General features: G+C 35.7%; 1 protein-coding gene across 1 annotated transcript; it reads right to left on the bottom strand.

The window, feature by feature from the left end:
- Positions 1-16,474: 16,474 nt before the first annotated feature.
- LOC141640917 (uncharacterized) lies at positions 16,475-17,095 on the bottom strand. Its single transcript, XM_074449596.1, has one exon. It carries the CDS (start codon positions 17,093-17,095, stop codon positions 16,475-16,477), a length of 621 nt encoding a protein of 206 aa, XP_074305697.1.
- Positions 17,096-18,317: the final 1,222 nt, after the last annotated feature.

Below are 18,317 nucleotides of genomic sequence, written 5' to 3'. Positions count from 1 at the left end.
AAATTACAACCGAATCGATATTCCCATACATTTCGGGTAATATCAATTAAAAACTAAGGCCATACTAAGTAAAATTACATAAAATAAAATAACATAAAATAAAATTATGACAATCATAAATAATATGCAGCATTATAATATGTATGAACATGCCCAATGTTATGCTAAATCGCCTTTAAGGAGCCAATATCATATATTAAACGGTTTTTACGGATTTGCGTGATTCAACTTTTTTAAAATCACAATAAATTACATAAAATCATATTTATGCACAAGTTAATTACCCTAACCAACTTAGGACTCAAAATTAGTCTCCACTAACATATTGACAATAATTAACTTATATTTCTTAAAATTGTTCATTAAAGGACTCAAAATTACAATAAAATGCCATAAACTCAAAATAAATCACAAAAATTTCAAATAAATTTGAAATTTGAAATTTAAACTCATGAACATTCTTGAAAAATACCATGACACTCATAATGTTCAAAAACTTAGGTTAAAATTTTTGAAATTTATCGGGAAAAACAATGTTGCGGTTTATCGGATTTGACAATTATAATCATAAAAACATGAGAAAAATTATATTCATCAACTTTTCAATTTTAGATCTAAAATAGGTAATAAAATGAAACATGTGACGTTTTTCCTTAGTCATTAAGTATGATTTAGCAATTATTCACTAATTAAAGTCACTATTTATGCTATTTTTCATCAAAAATTAATAAATCATGCATAAAGACTTCATTATAGCCTATTATTTTACACACATCTTGTAAAATTGCATGTGACAACATACTAAATTTCTATAACCAGATACGAAATATTTCTCATATTAATCTATTTTATCATTTAAATTCGATTTTATCATGAAAAATCCATATTTCAAGCATAAGAACTCCAAAATTTATGAAACTTTACAGGTCATCTAAAAATAATATATGTGAAAACATATCCAAAAACCACTGGAAAAATCGAAGTTTAGCTAATTTTAGTCCGAAAATGACATTTTTATCATAAAATCACATTTTAATGCCATTATTAAATAAAATGAACAATAAAATCCATAAATTAACCAAAATATCCTAAATAAATTTTAGGATCAGAAACTTTAACATGCATAATTGATTTCGTGATATATCATAATAAACACAAATTTATAAGTTTTATGTGTTAATCGTATAACTCGGAAAAACTATAACCGATTTGCATGCAAACAACCTAAGGCTCTGATATCACTTGTTAGAAATCTTTATCTCATTATACTCAACATATTCATATATGTTTCAAATTTAATTTAGTCATAAAATTAATTAGATCTTATGCATGCAAACATAAGTAAATATAGAGAAGAAATCATCATTCTTACATTGGAAATTTCGGATTATTGGGCACAAGTGAGTTCTCCTACTCACTTGTTCTTGAGCTCTCCAAATATTGGATGAACAAAGGATTCAAGTATAGAATCCCTCCCAAGGAATAATACCCAAGATAACCTCTTAATAAAATTAATATTATTGATACTAGAACAATATTAATTTTAAATAAAATTGACCCAAAAATATTGTTTTTGGTCTCTTAATTTTCGGTTTAAGAGAATGGAGAAGAGAAGTAATTTATCTCTCTAAAACTCTATATTTTTTAGATGATTTGAATGAATAATACACACTAGCTTTTCATTGTAGTGTGAGTGAATAATAAGCAAAAATATTTTGCTCTTTTCTTATGGGAAAACCGAAAATGGGGAGAGGAGATAACCCAATGCATGCTCACCTTTTCTTCCCAAGAGAAAGCTATGTATGCAAGGCTATATGTAGGCATTATCATTATGTTTTCCACTTATAAATAATCAATACAATTTCATCCTAAATACTCCCTCCATTTCGGTACACAAACATAAAATGGATGAGTCGATTTTATTTGTGATTTTGTCAATATGTCACATGTGACACATTTCATGACATCTTATTTATAAAATGTATTTTTAACCATTAAAAATCAACATATTAATAAAATATGTCACTTATAAAAATTAACATAGTAATTCAAAATTACTTGTTCCAAAAATGGTTTACCAATTTATAAATCACAACATCTTGCATTTATAATAAATTATTCATTCCGTTTCAATTGTTTCCGTAAACAATAATTTCATCTAAGTAATAAAACAATTCGATTACTTAGACTGTATCTTATTTAATCAAATTACAATGAGACACGTAAATCTTACTTCCAAAATTGTCTGTCAATTTTAAGTAATTTAATTAACTCGTATCGTCATACGATCAATTAAACATTCAATTAAGAGCGTTACCCTTTAGGTAAGACCTAAGGGGATCAACTGATCACCACCGTCGCACAACAGTAATGTCAAACTCTAGTCAGCCAAGCATTACCGATATGTGTGGACCAGTTGACTGTAAAATATTACATCCCACATGTATTCTTAAAATGAGATTTAAACATGTGATCATTATGATCAACAGTTGTGATCGCATTATTGTCGGAGGACACTCATTCCAACAAATGCGCCTCTGTCATGATCACCTTTCTCAATTTCTCATCATTAGTAACACACCACCTGCCATCAAATCTCACACTGCCATCTGTATGAATAGAGAATCTAGACACGGTCCCTTTCTCTACTCCAGCTCTCCACTCCTCAATCTTAGGATCCAAAGCCTGTTTCCTGCTAATGTCATCATAAAGGCCTGGCTTCACTGTCAACTCCCATCTAGCATCCCCATTCCGTATCATATGTATCCCCACCTCATCTCTCAACCTCATCAAGGTCATAGCTGTGCAAAGAGAATGCACACTCTTCCTGCTCAACGCATCTGCAACCACATTAGCCTTCCCTTCATGGTATATGATATCCATGTCATAATCCCCAATCAGCTTCATCCACCTCCTCTATCTCATGTTCAACTCCTTTTAAGTGAAGATGTACTTGAGAATCTTGTGATCTGAAAACACCTTAAAGGTCGCCCCATAAAGATAGTGCCTCCAAATCTTGAGAGCAAAAACAACTACACCCAACTCCAGATCATGTGTCGGATAGTTCTCCTCATAAGGCTTCAATTGCCTAGAAGCATAGGCAATTACTTTTGCCATTCTGCATCAACACACATCCCAAACCATTCTTTGAAGCATCTGTATACACTTTAAAGTTCTCACACCCTTCAGGTAATGCTAAGATTGGAGCTCAAACGCTCCTTTACTGTTTAGAACGCCGGCTCACAACTTTCATCCCAAAGAAACCTGTTCTCTTTCCTCATCAAATCTGTCATAGGTTTGGCTATCTTAGAAAAGTCTTTCACGAACAGATGATAGTACCCTGCCAAACCCAAGAAACTCCTGATCTCTGCTACTTTTTTCAGTGCTTCCCACCAAGTCACGACCTCTATCTTTGCAGGATCCACAAAAACACCCTTCTTTGAAATCACATGCCCCTGAAAATCAACCTCCTCTAACCAGAACTCGCACTTAGATAACTTTGCATACAGCTAATTGTCTCGCAAAGTCTGCAATACCAACCTCAAATGCTCCTCATCCTCCTCCTTAGTCTTAGAGTAGACTAAGATATCATCGTTAAAGACCACCATAAACCGATCCAAAAACTGACTGAAGACCCGGTTCATCAAATCCTTAAACACTGCAGGTGTATTAGACAATCCAAACGGCATCACAACATACTCATAGTGACCATACCTCGATGTAAAAGCTGTCTTCGGTATGTCCTCATCCCGAATCTTTACCTGATGATAACCCGACCTCAAATCAATCTTAGATAAGACTGCTGCTCCGTTCAACTGGTCAAACAAATCATCTATCCTTGGCAAAGAATACTTGTTCTTCATGGCAACCCTATTCAGCTCTCTATAGTCGATACACAACCTCAAACTCCCATCCTTCTTTTTCACAAACAAGACTGGTGCTCCCCACGGTGATACACTAGGTCTAATGTATCCCCTCTCAATCAAAACATCTGGAAACTCTCCCACCACTGGTATCTGCTCAACTGTCGGACTCACCATAACATGGTCTCTTACATGGCATAAGATCAATGGACACCCCTTCCTCGGATAAGACTTCAAGGTCACTGCTGCAATCAACTTAACTTTGGGTTTGACAACAAACCCACGATAAGACACACTAACTCGCTTGGGAGCTCTCAAAGAGACTATCTTTGATGACAGTCTATTCTAGCCTTGTACTTACCCAACCAATCCATACCAATATCATCTCAAAACCATCCAAAGGAAACTCTAACAAGTCCACTGCTAGGTCAACCTGCCCAACTATCATAGACACACCCCTATACAACCTCCCACAAGATACAAACTCACCCGACAGTATAAAAACTTCCTCTTTTACAGATTCATACTCTCTCAAACCCAAAAGCTTAGCATGACTCGATGATACAAAAGACTATGACGCCCCCGAATCAAACAAAATAATGGTAAAGACTCCATTAACAAGAAAAGTACCCGTGATAACGTAAGCATCATCCTCTGTTGCCTTTTTCTCCATCATGAACAGCTTACCACTGGTCTTCTATCCACCTCCTTGGACAGTACTAGCAGAAGTAGACGGCTTAGCAGCCAACCCCGACCCCTGGTTGTTGTTTGCTGCTGGTCTCTAATATGAATTACCGCAATTGTGGTTAGCCCCACCATTGTTGTAACTCTGACCACCCTGATTATTTCACGACCCATCGGGCCTGTTACTAGCATAGCTCTGAGATGGACCATGAGAGAAACTCCCCTGCGACTGCCTCTGAATTTCCCTGACCACAGCACTGGTACACTCATGTCTCTTGTGGCCCACACCGCCATAGTTAAAATAACATAAACCCCAACTGCTACCACCACCACCACGACCACGCCCATAGGAAGCTCCACCACTGAACCCCGACCCCGAAGAGTAAGCTCTCACCTGGTTATGGCCACCCCTCTTGTAACTAGACTGGCCACCACGCTCACTCTCAGCCTTCCTCTTCTCAGAAGCTCTCTCTATTCTCCTTAGCCATCTCTACCAACCTCTTTGCTCTCCCAGCACGCTCATATACCTCCTAAACATCAGTAAGGACTCCTACCGGTAACTTCTCCATAGTCTTGGGTGTCAACCCCTTCTCAAACCTCAATGCCAAGTTCTCTTGGCTCAGCCCCTTATCCTCTGCATACCTAGACTTCTCGTTGAACTTATGATAATACTCAGCCACTGTCATATCAGAAGTCATCTTGAAGTCATCAAACTCCTCCCTCAGCTTACTACGCACATGTTCCGGCACAAACTCGCATCTCATAGCCCTCTTAAACTCACCCCAAGGTATAACAGTCAACCCTTGTTTCACATACAAGTCCAAGGCACTCTCCCTAACCTTGTCCCACCACTCACCAGCCGCATCCCTCAAGTAGAACACAACTTATTCCACTCTAAAATCCTCTGGGGAATGAACCACATTGAGTATGTTTTCCATCTCCCTATGCCAATTATCCAACAGAATTAGCCCACCAGTGCCCATGTACTCCTTTGGGTTAAACCTCGCTATGTTTATACTCATATTGGCGAAATCCACACCCCCCTCTTTGTCTTTTCCAAACTTCTTTAGAGCCTCAGTGAGAGCATCTTGGTGCTCTAACATCTTAACTATCTCATCTATGCTCATGTTCTCAGCCCTGACATACAACGCATTTCTCTTTGGCGGCATCTTGAAACTATATAATAAAAGGTAAACATAAACACACATCCCATACTCAAACTCGAAAACAACCTGTGCAGTACCTACTCGATCCAGTACCACAACCCACTCCATCGAGTTGAGGCCACTCGATCGAGTTGCCCACTTACTCGATCGAGTGCCCCAACTCCAGAACATGACCAGAAAGCATCCATAAACATACTTGATCAATCCTCAAACTTACTCGATCGAGCTGACCCCACTCGATCGAGTGCCCAAACCTGCTCGATCGAGTGCCCAAAACCAGACTACTGCCGAGAAACGAAAAACAACCCACTCGATCGAGTCACACCCACTCGATCGAGTCACTCACCTACTCGATCGAGTGCCCCCCACTCGATCGAGTCATGCTGACTCGTATACTACCCGCTTGCGTATCTCATCACTTCCAACCAACTATGTTTATATGCAAAACGACAAACATGATATATATATATATATATATATATATATATATATACATAGAAATTGCATCAAGTGAGTCTAGGTATCTTAGGTGAGTCCGTCCATGAATCTCAACCATTAGATTTTGTGATTGATACACGGTGAGATTAAATGTGGAATCAAGTATATAAGCTATGTCATTCACAATCACGTTCATAATTTGTGTTGACTTTCTCTCTCTTCAATCACTCTCCCTCTAGATTAATTTCACTCTGCTACATCTATTCATTCTCCTCCCGTCACAAAAGCTAATTCCACTTTGCAATTATACAAACCTAACAATTCAGGAATCAATTAATTGAACAATTCAATCAAAGTCGTGTCATATTATTCAATTAATCGCTAACCTTCAGTCGATTTTCAGTTGATTTTTGAATTTCGTCAGATTCAATTCATCGCATACTTTCTGTCGATTTTGCAGGTGATTTTCGTTTGCTTCTCGCATTTTTTATTCAATTCTAGTCCTTCGAATTTCTTACTCAATTGATATTAATTTACAATTTCTAACGCATACTTTTGAAGTATTTTTTGTGTGTTGTTGTTATGCGAGAATCTCAGATTTGATGCGCCTAATTAGTTTTTGCATTCATGTCTTTCTTTTAATTTTAGTTGTGATTGATGTTATCGCTTGTTCTTGTGGTTGTTCTTGTTAATTAATTTCTGTTTAATTTAGGTTTTCGTTTTCAACAAAAAAAATTAGGGTTAATGTTTTGCTCAAACTAAGTAATTGATTTTTCGTCAAAAAATTATGTTTAATTTGCATGTTGCTGGTGTTCATAGTGCAATTTTATGAGTTGTTAAATCGTGTTATAATATCATTTTTATACTGTTCGTTGTCGATCTTATGTATTTATATTATTTGTCAAAAATTTAGGGTTATGATATTGAGAAATTCATAACTTGATTTGTTTTCATGAAAATTGGGGATAAACTGAGACGATTAAATTAGCTTTTGTAAATTCTCGGCACATGTTACTGTAACAATGTTACTGTATTATTGTTACTATAACAATGTTACTGTATTATTGTTACTACATGACATAATGTAGTTGGTATTGTCAATGTTTATCATGTTTTCTCCAAGTATTCTTGTTTTGTATGTATTATATTCTAGTTTCAGTTCCCTTATAATCCAATTGTTAGTTTAAAGGCTATTAGCTCAAATGGGAGAGCAATGTGCAAAGTTTGCATAAAGGTATGGGTTCGAATCCCATATAGCCTTTCTAGTTACTTTAAGATTGTATTGTCATCTTTTCAAACATGGCATATAGTCAAATGTTGTTTATTTAAATGGTGAACGCCATTTTATTGCTTTAGTTTATTAGAGAACTTTGTGCGTTTCTCTTATTTCTGATACAATCAATCTTTATATTGTCACGTTACAGTAATAGTGTTAGAGTAACATCAATCATTTATCAGAGTAATACAGTGTTACTGTAACATCTTGTTTCATTATTTAATACATAAAAGGTGCACCAATATTACTATAACAGTGTTACTGTAAACATATTGATTCATTAATGTTATTGAAGCGAGTATTATTTATTTCGTAAATTATATGACGGTGGTGTATAATGTAGTTCTGAAATGTAATGGTAAAGATTAATTTTAAACATATTTAAAGTAACGGTGTTACTATAACATCATTTGCTCATTAAAGTAACAATGGAACAATAATTATGTTACTATAACAACATTGATTTAAGTTAACAAAAAATATAGTACTTATGTTACTATAACAACAACGATTCAAGTTTACAAACAAATATACATCATAATCACACATAATGTTAAAAGTCTCTACTAGCATTTCAACTTCAATAACGTTGCCTTTTTCACTCCTATCTTCATGACGGATTTGTCGGTGTCTTTCTCTTCTTTGTATACACCGTTTCGTTACGCGACTTGTTTTATGTTGCTTCATTTCTCAAACCTTCTTCGAATTTCCTGACATTGAAAACAAAACATTGTAGCATTAATAATTAAAACATATGTGAAAGTCGATGGTCCATGATTAATTATCAACATCTCTTGTTAGTTAATAACAATGTTATACCAACAAATTTAATTAATTAGGTTAAATCACACAATATCAAATATACAATGTTGTAATAATATTTCAAGTTCAATTCAACAGTAACTGACGATTCCTCAATAATAACTACATTATAGCATGCAGTAATAATGTAACACTAACAATGTTACAGTAATAATTTTACAGTGTTACAGTAACAATGTTACAGTAATAATGTTACAGTAATAATGTTACTGTAATAATGTTACAGTAAAAATAATGTTACTGTAACAATATTAAAGTAACATGTGCCGAGAATTTTACAAAACATAATTTAATCGTCACGGTTTAGCCCCAATTTTCATGAAAACAAATCCAGATATGAATCTCACAATGTCATAACCCTAAATTTTTGTCAAATACTATTTATACTTAGAATCAACAACGAACAGTAAAAAATGATATTATAACACGATTTAACAACTCATAAAATCGTAACCATTACATAATTTAATCGTAAATTAACAAAAACAAACAAAGTAAAACTATGAGTTTGTAACAATGTTATACCAATATTTCAGATTCAATTCAATAACAACTGATATTCCTTAATAATAATAACTGATATTCCTCAATAATAACTACAAATTAAAATTATTGCTCAATTTCACCATCTCATAACCCTAACTTTTCGCAGAAACACTCTGAATACATACATCGACAATAATAATATGAACAATCGACGATAACAATAAGAACATATAAAATATCAGATCGAATATATAGAAAATAAGAATTAAAATAGCGCAAAGAGAGTTGATTCTTACCTCTTCATTCGTGTGTAAGAAACGAGATTCATGATAAGAAGCATATTTGATTTTGATATTTGATTGATTTTTGCAGATTTTCGATTGACTTACTTTTTCAAAATAAGAAGCATGTTTGATTTTGAGAGATTTTGATTATACTCTTACATCTTCAATTGATTTTCGATTGATTTTTGCAGATTCCTTCTTGAATTTGGGGATTTTAGCCTTTTTTAGGGTTTTGGTAGAGAGAGAGAGAGAGAGAGAGAAAAAAAAAGGTTCTAGAAATTTCGAAAACGTGAATGAGAAAAATCACTGGTATGGGTTTTCTTATGAGGATTTTTTTAGGGTGACGTGGCTCAATGAGAGCTGTTGGATCTTGTTGATCCAATGGTCCTTATTGATATGCTAGACTCATCTAAGATGATAGACTCATGGGATGCTCACTCTATATACATATATATATATATATATGTATATATATATATATATATATGTACATATATATATATATATATACATATATATATATATGTACATATATATATATATATATATATATATATATATATATATATATATATATATATGTACATATATATATATATATATATATACATATATATATATATATACATATATATATATATATATATATATACATATATATATATATATATATATATATATATATATATATATACATATATATATATATACATATATATATATACATATATATATATATATACATATATATATATATATATGTATATATATATATATCACAAACAACATCCTACTCCACATGTTTCTAATAATGCCACGTTATAAATCATTCATCATACAATCCCGTTACTCAATCAACAACATGTGTACTCATATCATCATCATCTTTCACCACACATCTCCTATCCTCCACATGAATTAATCCACCAATTCACATTTTATATAAACATGCAACATACTTAGACAAACAAATAACGTTCCCATGACACACCCCATTGTGAGCGGTTCAAAGTTGTAGGGCGAGATCTCGACTTTAGGGCGTCTCTCAAGCCTTTGCATTAGCTCCTAACAAATCCTACCCGGGTTCATTTTATTTTGACTCCCTAGATACATTGGGTTCATTAGTTACAGGTTCCAAAATCGTCGCTTTGATACCACGTTGTAACACCCCCATACTCCAAGTGCCTTACCAGGACGACTTAAGGCATGGAAGTGCTACCATCTCGGTTACCCAAGGCAATGAATATCAAATAGACCATAAAGAAACATACTTTAATAAATAGTTTAACGTGATAAAATATCAACCAAAACTGATAATGTAAAATACAACTGTTCCTAAAATGTCAAACCATCTAATCAAAATAAAAGAATATTTTACACAGCGGAAGACTTCTAAGACAGCTCGTGATGACTCAACCCAGCTATCCCATGCGCATCAACTCATACCTGTTCAATAACTGCTCACCATCCCCGAATGGATCACCACAGTTTTTAAAAACAATTAAACAGGGTCAGTACTGCTTACACAAAACAAACAGGTGCAATAAAACAAAATTACAATCCAATCCAATCAACCAAAGTCCGTCACATCACCACACACCTGTCTACACACTAAAGTGTTTAGTCCTGCCATAATACTCATCGCAACAAGTATTCCACAAAGCCAGTGAGGGACCGCAGTCGTTCCCACCTAAGCCCCGCTCATCTGTGGCAGATTCCACAGAAGGTGAATCAAGGGCGTGAAGCCACTCCCGTAAGTGACTCCACTCAGCCGAGGACGTGCCTCGCAAACCACAGACAACTATACAACAATCACAATATACAATCAACAATCACCAGTTCCAAATATAATTCCAATATGATATACAACAACAACAAACAACCACCAACACATTATGTAATCAATACTGAGTAGGGAAACCCTACTTGGAATAGCAAGTCACACGAGACCGTCACAGCAGCTAATCAGAACTTTTCCTCTACGAATTCTCTTATTATAGCACACAATCACATAATTACCATCTACTCATCATAATACACCCAAAACCTCCAAATCTACCCAATTAGGGTTTTAAACAAACTTACTAAAACATTATGAAAATTATATTAGAAGCTTACCCTCGACACAACGATCACAACGGCTTAAAGAACGAGACAATCCGACGAACCTAGCCTTGGGATTTGCCAATAATGCGATAGATGCGATAAACGTAACTCTTGTTCTTCTCTTGAATGGTTTTAGAATGTTAAAAGGTGATTAAGCAAAGTGACGGAATCGTTTTTATATTAATCTCGCATTATTAACAAAACCCGGCTAAACAATCCCGTAAGACACAATTACTTGATCGAGTAAGTCACTTACTCGATCGAGTGCCCCTTACTCGATCGAGTGTCACACTTACTTGATCGAGTACCCATCAGGTCAGCTACTGTTTTGCGTAAAAAGATACTTACTCGATAGAGTAAGTCCCACTCGATAGAGTACCCATAGACATAAAAAACCGTAGTATTACAGGACAATCCTTCTTGAAATAACCATAGCGCTGACACTTGAAGCATTTGATCATGTTCTCAGTTGGGTTTGGATTAGGCTTTTGGTTCAGGACTCCCTTTCCCTTGTCAGAGGTGGGTTGGGTTGCTTGTTTAGGTGTATCACCAATCCTGACACCACTATATGGTTTATACACAGGCTTAGTAGCAGGTTTAGACACTGTGGGTTTCGTTTTCCCCATTTTCACAACTCTTAGTGACAGGTTAACAACATCATCATAATAAGAGCATAAGGGTTGCATCCTTACCTTAGTAGCAATGTTTTTATCCAGGCCCTCAATAAACCTAGCAATCCTTTGCTCAGGCTTCTCATTAATCTCACACTGTAAGGTTAACTTTTCAAACTCCCTCAAATAGGTCTCAACTGGTCTCTCATATTATCTAAGCTTTGATAGTTTAATGAATAAATCATGGGTATAATCCTGAGTGTCAAATTTACTCATCATTTTTTTCTTAAGTTTAGACCAACATCTAAGAGGTTCCTTTCCTTCTCTAAGTCTTTGGTGTTTCAGATTATCAACCCATAGAGAAGCATATCCTTTTAGTTTCTAGACAACAACTTTAAAAGACTTAACATCAGTATAACCCTTATCATCAAAGACCTTCTTAATATCCCTAATCCATTCTAACAAATCATCGGGATTAAGGCTACCAGAAAACGCAGGAATTTCTACCACTAGATGCTTGTTCGTGTGCTTAGGAATCTCCTCATGAGTTCTGTTGCTTTCATCTGAATTTGACCAATCCTCTTGCTCATGTCGAGGCTGTCCCTTCCTGCTCCCACAAAGAAGCCTCGGACCTTGCCCCTGCCTCCGCCTGGTGGTGGCCTTCTTCTAGGATCAGGATTTGGAATCCTCTCCATAACAGCATTCATAACATTAACCATCACATTTACAGTTCCTGCTAACTAATCTACCCTTTTTTCAATGCCTGTAAGTCTCTCTTCACTCATTGTTATTTTTTGTGTTTTTAATGTAGTTAGGGATGATGAACTCATAATACTCTCAACCCAAGATTAACACAAAGGTGAAATTATGTTATAACCTGACTCTTGGTACCAATTTGCAGTGAAAAACCCCAGGACAGTCAATATTTCAAGAGGAAAATTGACTGACAAGGACACAATGCAATAAACTTTAGTCTTTAAAATAAAATACCAAATGACCTCTATAAATCCTGAAATTTTATGACAATTAACTTTGACATATGAATTGACTATGAGCATAGTTTCAAGATTTTACAAGCAATTTAAATATTTTTAAGTTTCAACAAATTTGTTTGACAGAGGAATAATCTGACAATTTGCCTGAATCTGGAATTGTTTTGATTTTTGATTGATAAATGGATATAATTATGATCTCAAGTTTCCACAGTGTTGTCACAGGATAAATAAGACAATAATTTGACAAATTTTAAGACTCAAATCCATAGATGAACAAACGATTAAAGACTCAAACTAGAACAACAATGTCAGATTAATTCACAGCAAGGCACAAAATTAATTTAACACTGCCAACGGACATTGATCAATTCTCTATAGCAATGCACAAGAGAATTATCAGGCTTGGGACCAAACTACAGCTAAGCACAAGTTTGATTTGATAGAGAGATTTCTCAAGAATTAATTTCATTCAAAAAAATATTCTGCTTTTCTCAGTTGGAGGCAATGGTCCTTATATAGGCGAGTCTGTGATTACATTTGAGTACAACGTGATCCAAGGACTACAAATTCATCTAGAAAATACATAACATAAAATAAAAATTTTACAAATGTCAACTAAGGTAAAAGCATATGTAAACAGGGAATTTCAGGTTGTTAGTCACCCCTTTTGGCTTGTTCTGGTGCAGGTTCTGGTCAGTCTGTTTTCTTTATAATCTTAAGGCTCCAACTACTCTTTTATGTGAGCAAAAGATGCCTTGATTTTGTTGTATACTTTCTAAAGGCCTCAAATCCTTGGATTGGTCTTTGCTTGATCAAATGAGGAAACCTTGACATTAACATTTCATCTACCATTTGCCTTATTATTCTGATGCTAATTGAGCTTAAACTGATCTATTAACCCTGGATTTTGATGGCTTGCTTGCTTAATTAAGGACTCTATCAGATGACCAGATTGACAGTTGATAGCTTGATCTTGGTAGCCTCCTAGGGACCAGTGCCTAGCCTGTCTCATGTTGGGTTTGGCTTGATTGTGAACCGGAATTAATACTAGTGGTTCCCTGGTGTCCAGGACTAGTGGTTCCGTGGTGTCCAGCTCCAGCTGCATGATCATTTGTCCCAATTTCTACTTAAAAATGATTTTAAAAGAGGTTCTATCGATAAAACTTTATTCTTGAAAAATCATGGGTCGAATATTTTGATTATCCAAGTTTATGATGATAATATTTTTTTTTTAGGTGAAATGTGAGTATATTAAATATATCAAAAATAGACAACCATAAATACAAGGACTAGGTTCGAACCACCCCTAAGGCATTCTAACACATAAATCCTATGCTTGCTTGCCAATCATTGGCACCATTGCTATCTAGTTTGCACATTTTGCTACGAATTCTTCCTTCAATTAGCTGCTTCAGTTGATGGGCTATAAATTCAGGTCTCTTAACATACAGCTGGTGTCTCGCATTGTTTCTCTGAAACCAGATAGTATACCAGAATGCAGTTTGAACACACGCAGAAGCCTTTCATTGCAAGCTGTTCTTGTTTGCAGATAGTAATGCATTATGGTTAGGAAATGGCTTACCAATCCATTATACAATACTCTCCTTAACCTTACTGGTGAACTTGCACTCTGAAAAGAGGTGGACAATTGTCTCAGGCTGATCCCCACACAAAATGCAGGCATCATCAGGGCATAAACCAATAGCATGAAGTTTGGTTCTAATGTTTAGTCCATCTTGCATAATCATCCAAGCAACAAAAGAATGTTTAGGTATATTGCAATTATTCCACACAAGATTAGACCAGCCAGTTTTGGGGTGCTGACCCATCAACCATTCATATCCACTTCAAATAGAGTATCCTTTGGTAGAAGGAATCCAAGAATTATCAGTAAAACCACTCTTAATCCTTTCCTTAACCTTACAAATGCTCTTCCAAGTCTAAGGAGAATCGTTACCAGGGATACAATCATGCCAGTCTATTCCCTTTAAATACACATTTGCAACCCATTTTATCCAAAGCCTATCAGGTTTGGTATATAGCCAATTCACCAACTTTCCCACTGAGGAAGTGTTCCACATATCTGCTTTTTTAATACCTAGGCCTCCTTCATCCTTAGGCAAGGTAACTATATCCCATCCCACCAGTGGAACTCCGTGGTAATCAGAAGAGCTACTCCATAGAAAGTTCTTGCAGATAGCTTCTACTCTCTTAATAACACTCTTTGGAATAATGAACATGGCAGCCCAATAATTGTATAGAGTGTTGAGAACTGAATTTATAAGAACAACTCTTCCTGCATATGATAGCTTTTTTGCACCAAGACTACGAATTTTATACACCATCTTTTGTATCAGGCTATTACAGTCTCTTTTGTTCATCTTTCCTGGTTGTATGGGTACTCCTATGTATCTGAAGGGCATTTTGCCTTCCTGGAAACCAGACACAGCAAGAATGTCATGCTGTAAGTCTTCCTGCATCCCATTAAAGAAAATTTCTTACTTACTGTTATTCATGCTTAGGCCTGAAGTTTTAGAAAAGGAGGTGAATGCTCTCAAAAGTAGGAGAATAGAAGGGGCATCCTCTTTACAAAACATCAACAAATCATCCGCAAACATGAGGTGAGTAAGCTTGAGTCCCTTACAGAGAGCATGATAATGAAATGGCCATCTTGCTGTAGCAAACTTAATGAGTCTTGTCAAGTATTCCATACAGGTCGTAAAAATGAGAGGAGACACAGGATCTCCTTGACGCGGACCTCTCATATCTTTGAAGTACCCAAAATTATTACCATTCAAGACCAAAGTATAAGAAGTGGACTGAAGGCAGGCCATAATCAGATTAATAAAATGTCTTGGAAACTTCAGACCAGTCAACATTTTCTCCACAAATTCCCATTCAACTGTATCATAGGCTTTTTGCAAGTCAATTTTGAATAAGCATCTAGGTGACACATTCTTTCTGGAATACTGATGCACAATATCTTGACAAATCAGAACATTTTCAATGATGGATCTTCCTTGAACAAAAGCTCCCTGACATTCATGGATAATATCTGGTAAAACTTGAGCTAATCTGTTGCAAAGAAGTTTAGAAATGATCTTGTATAGCATATTACAGCAGACAATGGGCCTAAATTGCTTTACAGAGCTTGGTCTCTCACATTTAGGAGTCAGGCAAACATTGGTTGCATTTATCTGGGTAAGTAATTGACCAGTTATAAAGAAGTCCTTTACTGCCTCAAAAACATCCTGACCAATCACACCCCAAGCATCTCGAAAGAAACCACTAGAAAACCCATCAGGTCCTGGGGCTTTGTCAATGGGAATAGAGAACGCCACCTATTTTACCTCCTCAAAAGTCACTGGCTTGTTCGAAATCTTAATATGATCATTATTACATACATTACCATAGTCCAAGACAACATCCCTCACAATCTCAGTGGACTTTTTACTTCCAAGTAAATCTTGATAGTATTCCAAGAAGGCATTCTGAATGCTACTACTATCAGAAAAAGCATTTCCATGCTGATCCTCAATTTGGATGACAGTGTTCCTCATGCATTTTTTTCTGATAATACCATGGAAATAAGCTGAATTTGTGTCCCCCTCCTCTAGCCATTGAGCCTTTGCTTTCTGCTGAAGGAAACTGTCTCTATCTTTAAGTAGTCTCCTAAGTTTTGCCATAACAACTATCTCCTGGCTAACTAGATCAGAGCTAGTGGGATCCTCACTCAATTGCAGCTAAATAGCATTAAGTTCTTTCTCAGCCTCAACAGCTTGACCTTCAATATCAGCATAACAGGTTTTGTTCAACTCTTTGAGAACAACTTTCAACTCCTTAAGCTTCTTCACAATACGGAACATCATGGTGCCTAGAATATTTCTGTCCCAAACCTCCTGAACTTTAGGCAAAAAATCTGCAGCCCCACTCCACATAGAGAAATATTTAAAGCTCTTATTTTTCTTGACATTTAACTTCTTGTTATAAACAACACAAGGAGTGTGATCTAACACTCCCTCAGGATGAAAGTGCCCAACCATTTCAGGAAACATAGCAGTCCAGTTTGAATTGATAAGAAAACGATCTAACCTACTATACTTCTTATGTGTATCATCCTGTTTGTTTGTCCAAGTGAAGAAGGCCCCAGTAGCCTGAATATCAACCATATCACAGTTATTCATACAATCCACAAAAGCTTCCATGTCTTCAGGTTTAGTCTGACCCTCTAACCTTTCATCAGGATTCAGCATTGTGTTAAAATCTCCTACAATAGCCCAAGGTTCAGTGCAGTCAGTATCATAGTTATTCAACCAGTTCCATAACCCAATCCTGTCAGTTCCTTCATTAAAAGCGTATACCATAGTTAAGAAAAAACATTTCGCATTAGCTTTGATTTGAACTTTAGCATGAATGAATTGAGGATCATAATGCAGCACCCAAACATCAAACAGATGAGGTTTCCAGAGCAACCACACCCTACCTCCCTTATGTGTATGACAATTAGTAGTAACACACCAACCATCAAACATATTGAGGGAAATATTACTCACATTAGTTCAATTTATTTTAGTCTCAAGTAAACCAAAAAGGCCTACTGAATGATTATTCATAAAACATCTAACCAACTTCTGTTTATTTACACTATTAAGTCCTCTCACATTCCAGAATCCAATACTATTCATAAGAAACAGGTATATGAGGAGGGTCACCAGTTTGTGTCACCTTATTCTGTTCTTTCTCAATAGCATCCAGATCAATGATGTCTTCCAAATCACTGTCCTCAATTTCCTCATTTTGAATCTTAGATGGAGTTATACTTGGAAGCTCTGGATATTCCTTGACTGATAATACAGTATTGACCCTAGGGACCTGTCTCCAAACCATTTTACCACTTGGTTTTGACTGTTGTTTACTTTGAGATCTCCTACACTCAGTGGTTTCATGCCCCATGCCTTTGCATTTCAAACAAATACTCGGTTTCCACTCATACTCCACCTTGATCTGCAATAAAGTGCCATGCTCATCCTTAAATTGCACACTAGTTTGAAATTTATGCCGTACATTCAGTTCAATCATGACTCTAGCATACCCCAATCTAGTTTTCTCCTCTGTGGCTTGACCAGTCTTGACAAAAGGGTCTACTAGACCAGCTATCTTAGGCAAGCACTTACCCCAAAACTTCAATGGTAACCCATACAATCTCATCCATGTTGGTACCACGTTTACCTCTTCATTTAAAAGATCTACATCACTTTGCCATGGCTTGACCACTAATGGTTTATTGTCAAACATATGGTATCCAGCCTGCAAAACTGCGTACTTATTCTTCATTTCCTTAAACCGAACCAGGAATATACCATTTGGTAAAAATGAAATCTTATCAATACCATGCTTATTCCAAATCGGTGGGTAAATCCTTCCAACACCTCCCATGGAGGATTGGCTCCTAATACAAAGCAGATCACTGCCTGATTCCAATATTCTACTTCCTTCTGCACATCTTCTTTAGAAAACTGAAGGATCTGTGACGTCACTTCTGTTGGTTGATCCAAAACAGAGGGGACCTCTGTTTTAGGCTGTTTT

This window comes from Silene latifolia, chromosome 2 (assembly GCF_048544455.1).
Source record: "Silene latifolia isolate original U9 population chromosome 2, ASM4854445v1, whole genome shotgun sequence".
Classification (NCBI taxonomy): domain Eukaryota; kingdom Viridiplantae; phylum Streptophyta; class Magnoliopsida; order Caryophyllales; family Caryophyllaceae; genus Silene; species Silene latifolia.
The sequence above is the reverse complement of the archived record's forward strand: the minus strand, read 5'-3'. Positions and strand labels throughout refer to the sequence as shown.

Excerpts from the sequence above, each read along its gene's own strand:
- LOC141640917 (XM_074449596.1), bottom strand. The coding sequence starts at position 17,095 with ATGGTATACGCTTTTAATGAAGGAACTGACAGGATTGGGTTATGGAAC.